Below are 17,962 nucleotides of genomic sequence, written 5' to 3'. Positions count from 1 at the left end.
AATACCCATATCGATATGCGCACCCAGTGTAATTTGTGTAGTTTATGTATATATGTAATCATGTTTACGAGCTTCCCTGGACGGACAGACCTATCCGAATTAAAAGTTTCCTGCTGAAAGCAATATGGCAGTAAATAAACAAAATGTAAATGATTTAAGTTATATACAGGGAACATTAAGATGTAATTTGTTCTAGTAGCTGGCATGCCTCATTCGTAGGCTTAAGTTTTAAACCAGTGCGTCTGGAACACTTTCGCTTATTTCATCAACAAGCTAAATAAAGCTTGACTCCAATAGTTCATAATGTTGCAGAAGGTCAATTTTCTGAATAAAATGTAAATCCTGACATTTGAACAATATGAGCATGTGTTAACTGATTAGAACATAGGAATGCTTATGCTTAGATGAACCAGTTTTGTTTAAGCATTCAGTGTGTCCCCGATCCTACGGATATCTAGCTCGATTTGATTACCACAGGGGTTTTTATGCGAAACTATGCGCACAGAGTGAATGCCTAGTTTGGAAAAGCAAAACTGTGTATCAAATGTTTGAAATACAATTAGAAACGTTTATCCAGTCCGCATGTCCCCACAATTTATGTAGAAAAAGGACAATTCAAAGTACTTAAATTTCCATATGAGTCTGCTGATTGGCAAGTAGCTTCGTCAGGACAGGGACCATGCAAAAGTCTCGAATTTAGGTTATTTTCTACGCATTTGTGGTAGTTTACAAGATGAATGTAAATATTTAAGGAATAATTCTGACCTTAAAATAATAAAAACATAAACAAGACATATAGACTTTTATTTTAGTATCGTATGAAATGCAAAGGTTCCAGTACTGGGCAGTTTTTGCTGGACGCAATACCTGTAAGGAAGTGGAAGTTTGTGAAAACTGTGCGGAGTGACCTTCCTAAGAATGTAATTGGAATGATATTTTCAGACTTTGGAATATTGCGTCAGAATTTTCCATCAGATAGATCACAACTGGAAGCAAACGGCTGTGGATTGTGTAGGACTTCTAAAATACGATAAAACCGTAAACGATCAAAATAGAGAATTTTATTTTGGATCGTAACAGATGAAAGGGTTACATTATTGAGCAGTTTTCATTGCAAGATTGGACGTCACGCAAACAACATACGCGTGAGGCAGTTACATTTTGTGAAAACTGTGCTGCGTAGTCCAACTTCGACAGAGATGGGATGTAATCGTAGTTATATTTTTTTAACTGGGAGAATGGATGCATAACTCTTGCAAGACAAGAACCAGTCTTCATCACACGAGTTAGACATTACAAATAACACTTGACAACATCAGATAAGACAAGAACCAGTCTTCATCACACGAGTTAGACATTACAAATAACACTTGACAACATCAGATAAGACAAGAACCAGTCTTCATCACACGAGTTAGACATTACAAATAACACTTGACAACATCAGATAAGACAAGAACCAGTCTTCATCACACGAGTTAGACATTACAAATAACACTTGACAACATCAGATAAGACAAGAACCAGTCTTCATCACACGAGTTAGACATTACAAATAACACCTGACAACATCAGATAAGACAAGAATCAGTCTTCATCACACGAGTTAGACATTACAAATAACACTTGACAACAGAGCAACTATTGTTTAAAACATCGCACTTGTAAGTTTTTACAGTTGTTTCTGACACTTTTCAAGAAGTAATTTTGGGGGAATTCATTATTTTGCGATAGTCTTTAACTTCTCTTTACGTTACAGCGGGGTATTGATACGTCATCGGGTCGTTTTGACGTAAATAACACTATCGCTAATTCCAGAACTTACTGTTTATCGTAATACCGTCTTCTCTAGGTATTCTTATCTCTAAGTTTGGTCAAAATAAAAAATAGAAATGCTCCAGGTTATTTTAGTTTAAAATTACCGCATATTTTCTGTATTTTAATTATATTTGTGGAAGGAGTTCCCACAAAAATGTGCTTAACATTATGTAATTACTCTTACGGGCTAAAAATGAAGAACATTTCTATTGGCAGTAAAATGAGACAAGACGAGTAAAGGTTGATTTACACGTGGTAACTACCTTGATCGTGAGTATGCATTCGTAGAAGTCTTCTATATTTAAGGCAGTAGACGACCGTAGTGATAGTTGACACGGCAGCTATTACTCCCAAAATGGCGGCAACGTATACAAGGTATGAAGTTTCATGGGAACCTTCTTCACTGCTAGAATGTTCATTTAATCCTTGATCTCGTTGCTGTCCTTCAAAGAATTTTACACCTGTAAGGTCAGAGATGAACTTGGTGTTTCTTACTGAGTTTAGCAACATTTTCAATAATCACGAATAAGGCATTCTCAATGACTGTAGATATCCGATTTATAACCCCCCCCCCAAAAAAAACAAAAACATTCTGATAACTCAGTCCTTGCGCTTAGTCTTCCAGTTACATTCCCATATTTTTGGAAACTAAATTAGAGACAAATCCAGAGAATTAATATTGTCAAGCATTTTCGTTAAACAAATTGCCATCGAAGAATTCAATAATTTAGCAAACATAATATATTTCGATAAAAGAAGATCATGTATATTTAAATGGAAGAATTTGGTTGGTGAATGCCATTCATGACTCCTTGATCAAATTCATCATATATTAGGAAGACAAACGCAGCTGTGTAGACTGGCCATAGCGAATACTCTCACTTTAAGGCCTCAAGGGAGATATCAAACAATCTACGCCAAAAAAGTTTAACTTACAGCTACTGACCATGCATTAGATGCTTTTTCAATAAGGTTAAGAGCGGAAAGACACTGCTGCAAGGGTATGAAACATGTTGCTCATGGATAAGCCACTAACACCTTAGAATGGCTCCGGGATTAAACCTGGAACTTCAGAGATGTAAAGAAAGCTAGTAATGTCCAGTGCCATTTTGGCTATCGCAATAGAGGTAGGGCAAAGCATCTGGCTTTCGAAGCCACCCGTAAGAGATAGAAATAATAATTTATACAACAAAATTAGACATCTTCAACAGTTCTACCCATTATATGCATTTTTGCATTTGAAAGCAGTCTTATTTCAGTTTTATAATTTGGTCTACGTGATATGACTATTCATTTAATGCAATTGTGGTTGTGTTTTGTGGACCATAAATGCACCACAAAGAAAGGAGAACTTGTTTTGACACTGTAATATTGTACCCTTTGCTTTATGTAATGAAGTGTTTAGGCAAATTCATCCACATGTCTCTTTGGTTTTATGTCAAAGACATTTGATAACGATCTGTTTTAACAGAAAACATAGTGCCTTTTGTGACTACTAGCGAAGGTTACTTCAAAAATGGCTCCGCTCACAACAATTTGCGATGGCAGTGCTTTATACAGAGGACTTTGTGCTGGACAACTAAAGCCAGTGGATCAGCGGAACAGATATTCAGGGGGAAACAAATCTTCTGAACGGCATAGATTGCTAGAAAGAAATCCAATTCAAGGTCCCGTTAGAATAAAGATGCATGAGAAATCTAACTGAACTCGAGCATTTTAAAGTAATATTATGGTATATAAATTAAGGTAAAAGGAACAGGAAATCAGGGGCCACAATCCATTTAAGTAATACTGCATAACGATAGAACTCGTATTGATTCGAGGTATCAAGAACATAAAATAGCCTGTAAAATATGGCGCAATTCCACAATGTTGAGGTAAGCAATGCCAAGACGAATTAGCGTAGCATAACTCATGTGGTCGATGTCGTGGATTTGATAAAGCCAGTCTTACTCCAGATCTTATCACTATATAAGTGCATGCCATGTTAGGGTTAGAATGCAGTAATCTTTGCTAATCTGTAGAAACACAACCTAAGAAAAAAGGTAATCAGGGACCAAACCTCCCTGAAATAATAACACAATGACACAGAAAGCAGAATTTATTCGGAGCTAATCACAATGCTGCATACCAAATGTTGGCTAATATTTCACCGTTCCCAGTTGTTATCATGCGGTAAACAGCTTGACGGACAGACGGATGGACACAGTGGTCACTATAGGGTTCGAAAGAAAAGCAATTAATGATCGAAAGAAAAGCAATTACTGATCACAAAGGCTTGATGTATGCTGAAAATACTGATTATTCTTTCGTAGAATATATAAACGTCCTTGCAATAGGACCGATAAAAATTCTTCCAATCCGTAAAGTGACCCATTATTCTGCCGTGAGACCAATATTTTTCTTCAAGGGAAAGTTCAAATGCATTTTCTCACAGTGACGAAAAACAAAACTGGAAAATCGTCCTCGATTGTACTGGTAAAGACGTGAGATCTCTATTTATAAGTAATATTATAATTTAGGGTGTGAACGTACGAAACGCATTTGGAGTAAGACCATATTTATTGAATAGACAGTGTTTATAAAAAGTGTGGCTTTCAATGAAAACTTGCTCACCTTCCTCGCAGGTGAAGCCCGTCCAGCCATGTTTGCAAAGGCACATGTACGAACCCTGGGTGTTGATGCATTGGCCACCATTTTCACAAATAATGGTTTTACATTCGTCGACATCTGAAATATAGTGGTACCGGAATTAGACTAATCACTTTCAAATTATGTAGTCATTTATTAAAAGAAACCCTATGACTACAAATCATGGAAGTAACAAATTTCCACGACAGACATGCACATAGTTACAAAATACATTGACCAATACTCAGAAATCATATTAGATTCGTCGATTACTGAACAATATGGAATCAGCAATATTGCGTTCAACCATATAATAACGATATAAATAAGACAATATGCACACATGAACAAATGCACGCACTTTCAGATTATTGTGAGGCAATTGAAAACTGTTGTTCTTGTTGTTGTTGTCTTTTTTTTGTGTGTGTTTGTTTTGGATTCAACGCCGTTTCTGAACGCATTATAGGCTATACATGGCGGTACAGTATAGAGGAAGAACACGGGAAAACCCGGTAAGAACCACCGACCCAATGATGCTGCTGGTACCTTACTCTCATATTGGTCGCAATTTGAAAATGTAAGTAGAAGTTGATCAGATTTGTGGATATTCCACGAACGATCGCTTTTGCAATGAGTTAAAAGATTTGTGGTGAACAGGGCAATGTTGAAGTTGTGTTCATCATTTGTTATATTTAATCCCACGCTTTATCAAAAGCGTCTGGGATATTGTGTATGTGCTTCCGTCATGCTATCTTCTCCTTCAGTGTTAGACAAATATTTAGTAATCCAGGTGTAAACATGTGTAATTAATCTCGTTTTATATTTCTAATGAAGGTTTTACATGGAACAGACAATGATGAATACAACTTTTCAGATATAAAATACGAATAGAAATGTATCGAATTTTGTTTATTGGGTCTATCCTGACCCTATGAACTAAGCAAATGAGTGTTAAGTTAGACAGGAGCTAGATCCTCAACTTACTGGACATGAAAAAACAATATTGGCCCCTCTGTCAATCTTTAACCTCAGGGCTCGAACTTAGCTCCTGTGTCACAACTTGGAAATTAGTGATATGCCCGTCATACAACCATATTTGCAATTACTGGAGATTTACACGAAGAATTCAGATATTCTAATATTGGTTCCTGTGTCTAAACTACCAAGCCGCCCTCAAATACAGAACTTTGCTCAATTGTCAAAACTTAAAAATTATAAAAATTTCCACTCATATAACTATACAGTGGACATTAACAAAAACTACACATATGCATTTCACATCAGACACTTGGACAGTCTTCTATATAAGGAATATAACAAAGAGACTGTCGAGGGTGGTTGTCCAGACTTGTGTGTGTTCTACAAAGAGACTTATGTTAATTTACTTCACCTATATTTTTCTGCTCTTGCTGTCAATGCACTTTAAACAGTTTGATATAATTAAGTTATATATATATATATATATATATATATATATATATATATATATATATATATATATATATATATATATATATATATATATATATATACATACATACATATATATACCATTTTAGCATAAAAATAATATTTTATGAAAGAACAAATTAAGGATAATTTCCAGAACTTATAAAAATTCACACTTTGCGCATAATTTCATATTTGTGTGGTGTTTGTTTTATAAATAGATTTGGATCTTTATCCTTTGCAATCACCTACTTAAGGTAATACATTTATGGTAAAAGCTGTCATCACACCTTTGGAAACAGACAGTAAAAGCTGTAGTCACACTCTTGGAAACAGACAGTAAATGCTGTCATCACATTCTTGGAAACAGACAGTAAAAACTGTTATCACACTCTTGGAAACAGACAGTTAATGCTGTCATCACATTCATGGAAACAGACAGTAAAAACTGTCATAACACACTTGGAAACAGACAGTAAAACTGTCATCACATTCTTGGAAACAGACAGTAAAAGCTGTCATCACATTCTTGAAAACAGACAGTAAAATCTGTCATCACACTCTTGGAAACAGACAGTAAAAACTGTCGTCACACTCTTGTCATCACATTCTTGGAAACAGACAGTAAAAACTGCCATCACACTCTTGGAAACAGACAGTAAAAGGTGTCATCACATTCTTGGAAACAGACAGTAAAAGCTGTCATCACATTCTTGGAAACAGACAGTAAAAGCTGTCATCACATTCTTGGAAACAGACAGCAAAAACTGTCGTCACACTCTTGTAATCACACTCTTGGAAACAGACAGTAAAAACTGTCATCACACTCTTGGAAACAGACAGTAAAAGGTGTCATCATACTCTTGGAAACAGACAGTAAAAGGTGTCATCACACTCTTGGAAACGGACAGTAAAAGCTGTCATCACATTCTTGGAAACGGAGTAAAAGGTGTCATCAAACTCTTGGAAACGGAGTAAAAGGTGTCATCACACTCTTGGAAACCGACAGTAAAAGGTGTCATCATACTCTTGGAAACTGGGTAAAAGGTGTCATCACACTCTTGGAAACAGACAGTTAATGCTGCAATCACACTCTTGGAAACAGAGTAAAAGGTATAATCACACTCTAGGAAACAGACAGTAAAAGGTGTCATCACACTAATGGAAACAGACAGTAAAACCTGTCATCACACTCTTGGAAACAGACAGTAAAAACTGTCATCACACTCTTTTGGAAACAGACAGCTAAAGGTGTCATCACACTCTTGGAAACAGACAGAAAAAGGTGTCATCACACTCTTGGAAACAGACAGTAAGAACTGTCATCACACTCTTGGAAACATAGTAAAAGGTGTCATCACACTCTTGGAAAGAGACAGTAAAAGGTGTCATCACACTCTTGGAAACAGACAGTAAAAACTGTCATCACACTCTTGGAAACAGACAGTAAAAGGTGTCATCACACTCTTGGAAACAGACAGTTAAAGGTGTCATCACACTCTTGGAAACAGACAGTAACAGGTGTCATCACACTTTTGGAAACAGACAGTAAAACCTGTCATCACACTCTTGGAAACAGTAAAAACTGTCATCACGCTCTTGGAAACATACAGTAAAAGGTGTCATCACACTCTTGGAAACAGACAGTAAAAGGTGTCATCACACTCTTGGAAACAGACAATAAAAGGTGTCATCACACTCTTGGAAACAGACAGTAAAAGGTGTCATCACACTCTTGGAAACAGACAGTAAAAGGTGTCATCACACTCTTGGAAACAGACAGTAAAAGGTGTCATCCCACTCTTGGAAACATACAGGAAAAGGTGTCATCACAGTCTTGGAAACAGACAGTAAAAACTGTCATCACACTCTTGGAAACAGACAGTAAAAGGTGTCATCACACTGTTGGAAACAGACAGTAACAGGTGTCATCACACTCTTGGAAACAGACAGTAAAAGCTGTCATCACACTCTTGGAAACAGACAGTAAAAACTGTCATCACACTCTTGGAAACAGACAGCAAAAGTTGTCATCACACTCTTGGAAACAGACAGTAAAAGTTGTCATCACACTCTTGGAAACAGACAGTAAGAACTGTCGTCACACTCTCGTCATCACATTCTTGGAAACAGACAGTAAAAACTGTCATCACACACTTGGAAACAGACAGTAAAATGTGTCATCACATTCTTGGAAACAGACAGTAAAATCTGTCATCACATTCCTGGAAACAGACAGTAAAAGCTGTCATCACATTATTGGAAACAGACACTAAAAGCTGTCATCACATTCTTGGAAACAGACAGTAAAAACTGTCATCACACTCTTGTCATCACACTCTTGGAAACAGACAGTAAAAACTGTCATCACACTCTTGGAAACAGAGTAAAAGGTGTCATCATACTCTTGGAAACAGACAGTTAATACTGTCATCACACTCTTGGAAACATAGTAAAAGGTGTCATCACACTCTTGGAAACATACAGTAAAAGGTGTCATCACACTCTTGGAAACAGACAGTAAAAACTGTCATCACACTCTTATAAACAGACAGTTAAAGGTGTCATCACACTCTGGGAATCAGACAGTAAAAGGTGTCATCACACTGTTGGAAACAGACAGTAACAGGTGTCATCACACTCTTGGAAACAGACAGTAAAAACTGTCATCAAACTCTTGGAAACAGACAGTAAAAACTGTCGTCACACTCTTGGAAACAGACAGTAAAATGTGTCATCACACTCTTGGAAACAGACAGTAAAAACTGTCATCACACTCTTGGAAACAGACAGTAAAAACTGTCATCACATTCTTGGGAACAGACAGTACAAGGTGTCATCACACTCTTGGAAGCAAACAGTAAAAACTGTCATCACATTCTTGGAAACAGACAGTTAAAGGTGTCATCACACTGTTGGAAACAGACAGTAAAAGGTGTCATCACACTTTTGGAAACAGACAGTAAAACCTGTCATCACACTCTTGGAAACAGACACTAAATACTGTCATCACACTCTTGGAAACAGACAGTAAAAGGTGTCATCACACTCTTGGAAACAGACAATAAAAGGTGTCATCACACTCTTGGAAACAGACAGTAAATGGTGTCATCGCACTCTTGGAAACAGACAGTAAAAGGTGTTATCACACTCTTGGAAACATACAGGAAAAGGTGTCATCACACTCTTGGAAACAGACAGTAAAAACTGTCATCACACTCTTGGAAACAGACAGTAAAAGGTGTCATCATACTCTTGGAAACAGACAGTAACAGGTGTCATCACACTGTTGGAAACAGACAGTAAAAGCTGTCATCACACTCTTGGAAACAGACAGTAAAAACTGTCATCACACTCTTGGAAACAGACAGCAAAAGGTGTCATCACACTCTTGGAAACAGACAGTTAAAACTGTCGTCACACTCTTGTCATCACATTCTTGGGAACAGACAGTAAAAACTGTCATCATACTCTTGGAAACAGACAGTAAAAGGTGTCATCACATTCTTGGAAACAGACAATAAGAACTGTCATCACATTCCTGGAAACAGACAGTGAAAGCTGTCATCACATTCTTGGAAACAGACACTAAAAGCTGTCATCACATTCTTGGAAACAGACAGTAAAAACTGTCATCACACTCTTGGAAACAGAGTAAAAGGTGTCATCATAGTCTTGGAAACAGACAGTTAATGCTGTCATCACACTCTTGGAAACAGAGAAAAAGGTGTCATCACACTCTTGGAAACATACAGTAAAAGGTGTCATCACACTCTTGGAAACAGACAGTAAAAACTGTCATCACACTGTTGGAAACAGACAGTAAAAGGTGTCATCACACTTTTGGAAACAGACAGTAAAACCTGTCATCACACTTTTGGAAACAGACAGTAAAAACTGTCATCACACTCTTGGAAACAGACAGTAAAAGGTGTCATCACACTCTTGGAAACAGACAGTAAAAGGTGTCATCACACTCTTGGAAACAGACAATAAAAGGTGTCATCACACTCTTGGAAACAGACAGTAAAAGGTGTCATCACACCTTTGGAAACAGACAGTAAAAATTGTCATCACATTCTTGGGAACAGACAGTGAAAACTGTCATCACACTCTTGGAAACAGACAGTAAAAGTTGTCATCACACCTTTGGAAACAGACAGTAAAAGCTGTCATCACACTCTTGGAAGCAGACAGTAAAAGTTGTCATCACACTCTTGGAAACAGACAGTAAATGTTGTCATCACACCTTTGGAAACAGACAGTAAAAGCTGTCATCACATTCTTGGAAACGGACAGTCATATGAAAATATCATAATTTTAGGCAGAAAAAGCAGTTGTATTTGCGGGAAGATATTGGAAATAGAAATCCATTTTTGGATCAAACCCAGTTTTGAAATATTTATGGTTTTGAATCCAAGGGCTTTTCATAGTCAGGGTAACAACAGTTCGAACTCTGCATATTTCGTTGTATAGCAGCTTATTATGCCATCATTGATGGAATTAACAAATACCATCTTCATCATACATGACTGTAAATTTCCAGCAGTGTAAACGTGGAATTAATGAAACGTCTCAAGTTTGCGGTCGTATTCAGTTTAAACAAACTTCAGAACCGTCTCATGTGTGTGCAAGTATTCATTTGAAATGAACTTGACAATGTCTCAAGTTTACGGATGTATTCAATTAACATGCATTTAAAAACTGAGTGATGTTTGCGCATGTATTCAGTGGAAATACGCTTAAAAACTTATCAAGTTTGCGGATGTACTCATCTTATATGTATTTCAATAACTGCAATTTAATTATGATTGTAATTAAAAGGATACAGTACCTACATGTTCTATAATTGTTAAATAGGGCATCTAGGTATGGTTCAAAACTACATTTCATTGTATAATTACATGGTTTATAAAATAACATAACTCTGGATGTATTGTTTTTAAATTTGCATTCACTTACTATGTTAGTAATGCAGTCGTTAGGGACTTACCAATTAGTCTATTGGCTGACTGAATACCATGAATTCGTGTATTTTTACAGCTTTTAAAAATCATTTTTCGAAGCTTTGTGAAAAGGCACAATTTTTATGTTTTACAAATTCGTAGATATCTTTATATTTACCTGTGTCGCACCTGTCTCCGCTGAATCCATCTTGGCATATGCAGGTGTAAGAACCGTTACTGTTATGACAGGTGCCATCGAATCTACAGGGTGTCACCAAACATTCGTCTACATCTGAGAAGACAAATATAGCATGAATATTACTTCTCACGCTTAACTGTTGCACACATGATTATAAAGGAGAGAGAGAGAGAGAGAGAGAGAGAGAGATGGGGTATGAAAGACGTGTAAGTAGTTTTCAATTAGTAAAGGTTGTGAAGTCTGGATATATATATATATATATATATATATATATATATATATATATATATATATATATATATATATATATATATATATATATATGTTTGTGTGTGTGTGTGTGTGTGTGTGTGTGTGTCATTTTGGGACATAGTGATCTGAAAAAAGTCCAGCTAACATTTTCATTTATCATTCTTAAAAGAACATCGAATAGAATGAATCTGTAATGACTTTCTTTGATCTTTGATCTTTAATGAAATACCGCAAATTATTCAACTTGACCCCTTGTATGTAAACAATACGTTAAGCATGCCCAGTTAGGTAATGGCTCATAATTCCTCTAGATATTTTCATCGCACCAAGAGTCTTCGTGTTAAGATTGAGTACATTCTAATTTAAAATCGAATTACAAATGTTCGGTAATTATTGGCAAATACTCGTTTCATTGGTCTGCAACCTCCACCAAAAAGTAAATATTCTAATAATTATTCTGTAATAAAACTGCAAATGTTTCTCCATTTCTTAAGGTTTGCGTGCTTGTATGTCTTTAATGTTAATAATATTGCATTATGATCAGATCACGTTTGCAGGCCAAACATTCATCACAAACACTGCGATTCTATTGGTACATATACATGTTTGGATTATTACGCTAATTCCATATTATTTGTTGTGCAAAAATATTTCAAATGATATAAACAGTCAAAAAAGATAATACAAACAAATACAGTAAAATACTAGAAAGGAACTCACTTCGATGACTAATTCTAATTAGAAGGCTTCATATACTAGATATGGATTTGACGCATAAATAGAGTTGTATATAGAACTAGAACTGCTGATACTAATACGCATCGATATCATGATTACTTTTTTGTAATCATTACAACAAAAAGCAAACTAAAATAATGGAATAACAAGTGTAGATGACAATAACACTTTCATCTCCTTCGGACATCACATAATTGGATTTAACGCTCCGATGGCCTAGGTAGTGAGTGTGCCCTTACTGGCAAATTCATAAAAAAGACGTATACAAATGGTCCTAACAGCTGTCCATCATTAAGAGGTTAGTGTTGGGACTGGTCGGCCTTGTGTCAGGATAATGTGACTGGATGGGACATGATGCTACATGTCTGCGGCATGATGCCCCAGTGCTTGACATCACTATAAACTGCCATACTGCAGACATCGTAGCGATATGACTGAAACATTGTTAAAGCTACGTTAAAAATCCACATCGCACACACGCACGCACATGTTGGGATTGTATGCCATTCTGTTTGTCGTACCATGCACGACACCATTATGTGCAGTCGAGACCTTTGGCATAATGGAGATCTGATGAACGCCAATACGATGTCAGTGTTTCACTGACATTTCCTTTCACCAATCATACTCCAGGTTTCGCATTTATGAAGATGTAAAACTTCAATCGGAACATATTGCTTCTAACTTTAATACCCATGATTCTAAATGTGACGATTGATTTGATGATTTACTAAAAATTCGTGGACGTGAATTACAAGGCTGGCAGAAAACTAACCGTCAGCCGTTGATGTACGATCCACGTCTGATGAGGAAGCGTCGATTCTAATCACTGTGCAATACATGAAATTACCAGTGTGCGTAACAGTTCTAACATATAGCCGCATAGGTATTAAATAGATACAACATTGATGAAGTGTGAATGGAGCGATCAACAGAGATGTTTATTTTCAGTACTTACGTACACTGTTCGTAACAAATTGTGAACATAACCAGTCACTAAGTAGATGCTAGATGGCTTACTTTTGACATATAAAGTACAAATTTGTGGTATTGCTAATAGTAACTCGCAAATTTCTAGCAACATATTGCTTACTTCCCTCACACCTTAATCGCGTCCAACCATTTTTTCAAAGGCACCTGTATGATCCCTGTGTGTTAAGGCATTTGCCAACATTTTCACAAATGATGGTTTCACATTCGTCAATATCCATAATATTGTTGTATCGGAAATACATAAGTCACTCAGTAATCTGTGCGGTCCTCTAAACTAAGAAACCTTTAGATTACAAATCTTGGACATATCAAAAGTCCTCTTTGGACCCCGACGCATATGCGCATAAGAATAGAATACATGGAACAATGTCGATGGACTCATTTTCAATGTGTGCATTGCGGAAAAGTATGGAATCATTCACACCGCGAGAATATTATTATGCAAAATATAGATGCACGTACAATCACATCATAGCATTAGAAAACCTTTACCTCTTGATGATGAGGATTCAGTCAGACACGTTACAAGCATGAACTAATGCACGTACGCACGGGATGCGTAGACTCACTGATACTGTATGAGAATTTAAAACAAATATAGAAGTTGACCACATTTGCAGATATTTCCGCAAAAGAGCGAACTTCAACGAAATCGAGCTTATGTGGAGAATTTGGCAATTTTGTGATTTTTTGTTTATTTGTTATATTTATTCCAACTTGTGTAAAAGAGCCTGAGAGCACGTGATCGTCTCTGTCTGCTCGTCTGCCTCATATCTTCTGCTACATTTTAAGACACATATATAGACAACCCTGTGCTGACAAGGTGCAATTACTGGCAGTACGTATTTTACAGTGACATTTTGTTTTGTACATCGTACTGACAATTATGGGCAAACTATGAACGATATAATTTAGGAAAGTTTAGATACGCATATGACATTGAAAACTAGGTCTATCCTTATCCCCCGGGATTCAATCGTCCCTGGATATACATTGGAACTAGTGAGATCCCCACCCTATAAGCAACATACAGAGTGAATCAATCCATAATTCCAGAACAAACACATGGCCCCTGGATTATAATTTGGACTAGATTAAGATCCCCATCCCGTACACATATATACCTTCATTTGAAATAAAAAAAAAAAAAACAACATCTAAATTCGTATGATCCTGACATTAATTAATAGGTCTCTTCGTACTCCCATCGCTTCCCCAGAACATATCACTTGGGTCCTAACTAGGAACTATTGAGACATCCGTACAGTAACAATATATACGTTACGTGGTCTTGGAAAGCTGTTTGGCCTCTGGGTTTATTTTTACTCTGAAATGACGTAGTTCTTATACCATTTTTTTGGGAACACCCAAGATATCCACTCCTATGACCAAACAGTGGTCAGGAAAAAGGGAATATAGATATGCAACTTATATTAGACCCTGGGTCAGTCATACCCATTTTTGATGTAACCAAGAGGTCAAATGAAGTGTGGTTGTCAAAACATATAAACGAGCAATATTTGTTCTAAAACACAGACTTCTGGTCGCAATATTTACTGACGTTTCTATGCACTTGTTGTCACCTAATATGAAATTGGTATATCTTAAAACAATTTGCAACAATGGACTTATTATTGAGACTAACGTACATGTATATCACTTTACCATAACATAATATTTTAAGAAAGTAAAACTTGTAACAATTTCCAAATTATGAAAAGAAAATATCAGAATTTGCGCGTAGTTCCAATTTTTTTTAAAGTTTGTTTAAGTTTTGGGATTTTAATTTGGTGCAGTTCTTTTTGCGTTGTTAAGTTAATGCAACAATGCTGTACAAGAGTTGGTAGAGAAAGAAAACGCCTCAGTGGGTAAATAGCTTCAATTAAAAGACGATGCTTGACACATATTACAATATCAATTAATTAAATCCCAAGAAATTACTTTGAAAAATTGTGTATCACTGAAAGGCTTTCAAAGCTCATCATCGATTTCTTAGATATGTTCCCAAATATTATGTGTTGGTAGTATAAAAATATAGATCCTTTCATATGCATTGGTGTAGGATAGAAAGATTCCACTTGTGAGTCAGAAGTTTGGCAAAGCACCGTGTTTGCTGCACAATGTTGATCCAACAGTGGAATTTTCCTATCCTACACATTAATATCTTTTATCTCACATTTCTGAATGAAAACCGAGAGTCAAAGTCAAAAGGTCGTTTTGTTCATACAATTGTAAGTTTCAAACAGTAAATCACCCACTGAGAATCTCTTCAGCTTAAGCACAAAAGATAAGCTTACACTGAAAAATTCAAGGCAAACGTTCGATGGTATTTAAAAAAATATGTTTAGCCTGCAAATAACAGTGGTTCAAAACGACTATGGTACCAGCAAAAGACAGCTTTCTAATTGTGTACTACAGATAATTTTTGCAATGATACAGATGCGTAAAGGTAAAAAATAAAGTCGACTTTTATTCCTATGATTATCTGAGACAGAAAAAAAATCATGAATAATAATCCTCGATTTACCTTGATCTAGAATTGATTTACTCTTCAGAACTTATAATTAGAATATGAATGTGTAAAACCATTAACAATTACATCAACGGCATTTTAAACTCGAAATATTGACTAAACAGCAATATTTAAGACTTGGTCGATAAATGGGTAATGACCTGTTTGCCGGACACCTAACGTCAATCACTCATTTAAATATGTAAATGTCTTGCAGTTACTGTTAATCTTGATTATTGTTAATCTTGAGTATTGTTAAAGAAAATTGAAGTGGTGATGGGAATCGGGAAGATTACTTTTTTTGTGTGCATTATAGTTGCAGAAGAAATTCAAAATAATCCACACGTTAGGATAAGGTCACGTGTGGGGCGGAATAGAACCATCTTGCTCCGGTGTTTTATATTGGCAATTAAACCATACACATATTAGAATGTGACAAAACCATCTTTCTCGTCTGATCCTCCTGTATCTTTGTCTCTTACAAGTATTCCTCGTGTATACTAACCAAAGGAACACCTGCCTATAACAACGATTTTGCCTGCATGATGCCGCAGTCTATATCAAAATTGTTTGTCTTTACTTCGTAATTGTCATACCAATTCCACCAAGTAGTTTTGCAAACAGAAACATTCTAACTAAAACTGTAAGCAAAATTTGGTTTCATTTTATTATAGGATGAATGGGACATGTACTTTCAGTATGTATTGTGTCTGCTTTACAGTGAATCATTCCAAGTGTGAACAAAATTTATCAAAGGGTTCATTGCATTCGCTTCATAATGAATCAACCCGTGCATGAACATAATCAATAAAAAGCTAATTTAAAAAAAAGGAAACGAAAACTTGAAACAAAACCTTAAAAGATAGATTATATGACTGTCTGCAACGAAAGACTGTAAACAAATCTGTAATGAAACTGTTGATGCCGAATCATCCAGAAAAAAACAAAAACTAAAGCTTGTCCCACCTTTCCACCTACGTTAGCTCGACAAACGTTTGTATCACAACAAGAGCCTTTCTACACTTCACATACAATTTCAAAGAAACGTGTGTGTTCGGAACGTATCTGTTGGTAACGTGTCTGTTGGTAACGTTTCTGTTGGTAACGTATCTGCATGAAAGATGTTAAAATTGCCATATAATGAAAAACCATTGTCTCTCATAAAGTCGGTTCTTAATTTGAATGTTAATCTCGGTGATGTAAGTCAGCTGCAAAACTGTAACGTTGTCCAAGGTTCTAAAGGCACGGGTTGAAATAAGGGAAACCATGGCAATGTATCTTTTAAAATTCACGTGACACTTTGGATTAGAGTTTTATACCCTTCAAAATAAAAAGAAGCATGCAAAATATGGTAACATACTCCAAATCTTTAATTCTTTTAAATGCACATTGGTGCATATAAAAATAGTGTTGCTATAATGTGTTTTCGTATTTATTTGGGGATCACTCCGCTGGCCTAGTATATCGAACGTCCGCCACGGACGCTAGAGGTCGCTGGTTCGAGCCCCGTACCAAAGACTTATCAAATGGGTATGAACAGGTGCATTGCTAGGTGCTCAGCATTAAGAGGTTAGTGCTAGGACTGGTCAGCATGGTGTCAGGATAATGTGACTAGACGGTACATCATGCTACGTGTCTGCAGCATGATGTCCCATTGCTAGACATTACTATTAACTGCCACACTGCAGACATTGTAACTAAAGGACTGAATTTAATAAAAAAAGCTACGTTAAAAATCCAAATCACACACACATATACACACACATACACACACACATTCACACACATACATATAAATACACACACATACGCTAGTAGTTATTTTCAAAGTATTGGGCAAGCGTAAGATTTTAAAGCGGTGCTATCAGCAAACGACATTCTTAATTAATCAAATTACGGCTGTGAGCTGGAGATATAAAACTTATCAAGGCCTCTATTACCGCTGTTAAAAGACCACTTCCGTGGCCTAGTGGTTTGAGCATCCGCCTCGGAAGCGGGAGGTTGTGGGTTCGATCCCAGGCCGAGTCATACCAAAGACTTACAAGATGGTATTAACAGGGGCACCCTAGCCTCAATGGAAATTAGCATTACAGGACCCCTTGGGCAAACCTAGCCTCAATGGAAATTTAACATGGGAAAAAATCATGGGCAAACCTAGCCTCAAGGGAAATTGAACATGGGAAAAAATGATGGGCAACTCTAGCCTCAAGGGAAATTGAAAATGGAACAGGGTCGGGACCCTATTTTAATAAGGTCCCGACCTGATGGGTCTATGGAAAGGGAACAGGCGAAAATTGAAACAAGGAGGGTCTCTATTTTTTTGTTTTTAAAAAATAAAAGAAATAAAAATAAAATAAAAATAAAATAAAAAAATAAAAAAGGGTAGGCAATTGAAAGTCGATCTCTTTTCTAGAGATGTGGGTG

The 17,962-nt window shown here is 36.4% G+C and overlaps 1 protein-coding gene across 20 annotated transcripts in view; it reads right to left on the bottom strand.

The window, feature by feature from the left end:
* Nucleotides 1-17,962, bottom strand: part of LOC149799947 (uncharacterized) — a 120,508-nt gene that overhangs the window by 4,344 nt on the left and 98,202 nt on the right. For all 20 annotated transcript variants that reach the window (XM_089959420.1, XM_089959419.1, XM_089959421.1 and 17 more), the window contains 3 exons: nt 11,023-11,136; nt 4,435-4,548; nt 2,082-2,279 (listed from right to left, as the gene is read on the bottom strand). In XM_089959420.1, coding sequence (XP_089815546.1) covers nt 2,082-2,279; nt 4,435-4,548; nt 11,023-11,136 — 426 coding nt within the window. The remainder of the gene's footprint in view (nt 1-2,081; nt 2,280-4,434; nt 4,549-11,022; nt 11,137-17,962) is intronic.

Source organism: Sinohyriopsis cumingii, chromosome 5, assembly GCF_028554795.1.
Source record: "Sinohyriopsis cumingii isolate HCF-2022 chromosome 5, ASM2855479v2, whole genome shotgun sequence".
In the NCBI taxonomy this organism is placed as follows: Eukaryota; Metazoa; Mollusca; class Bivalvia; order Unionida; family Unionidae; genus Sinohyriopsis; species Sinohyriopsis cumingii.
This window is presented reverse-complemented; position numbering and strand designations above follow the sequence as displayed.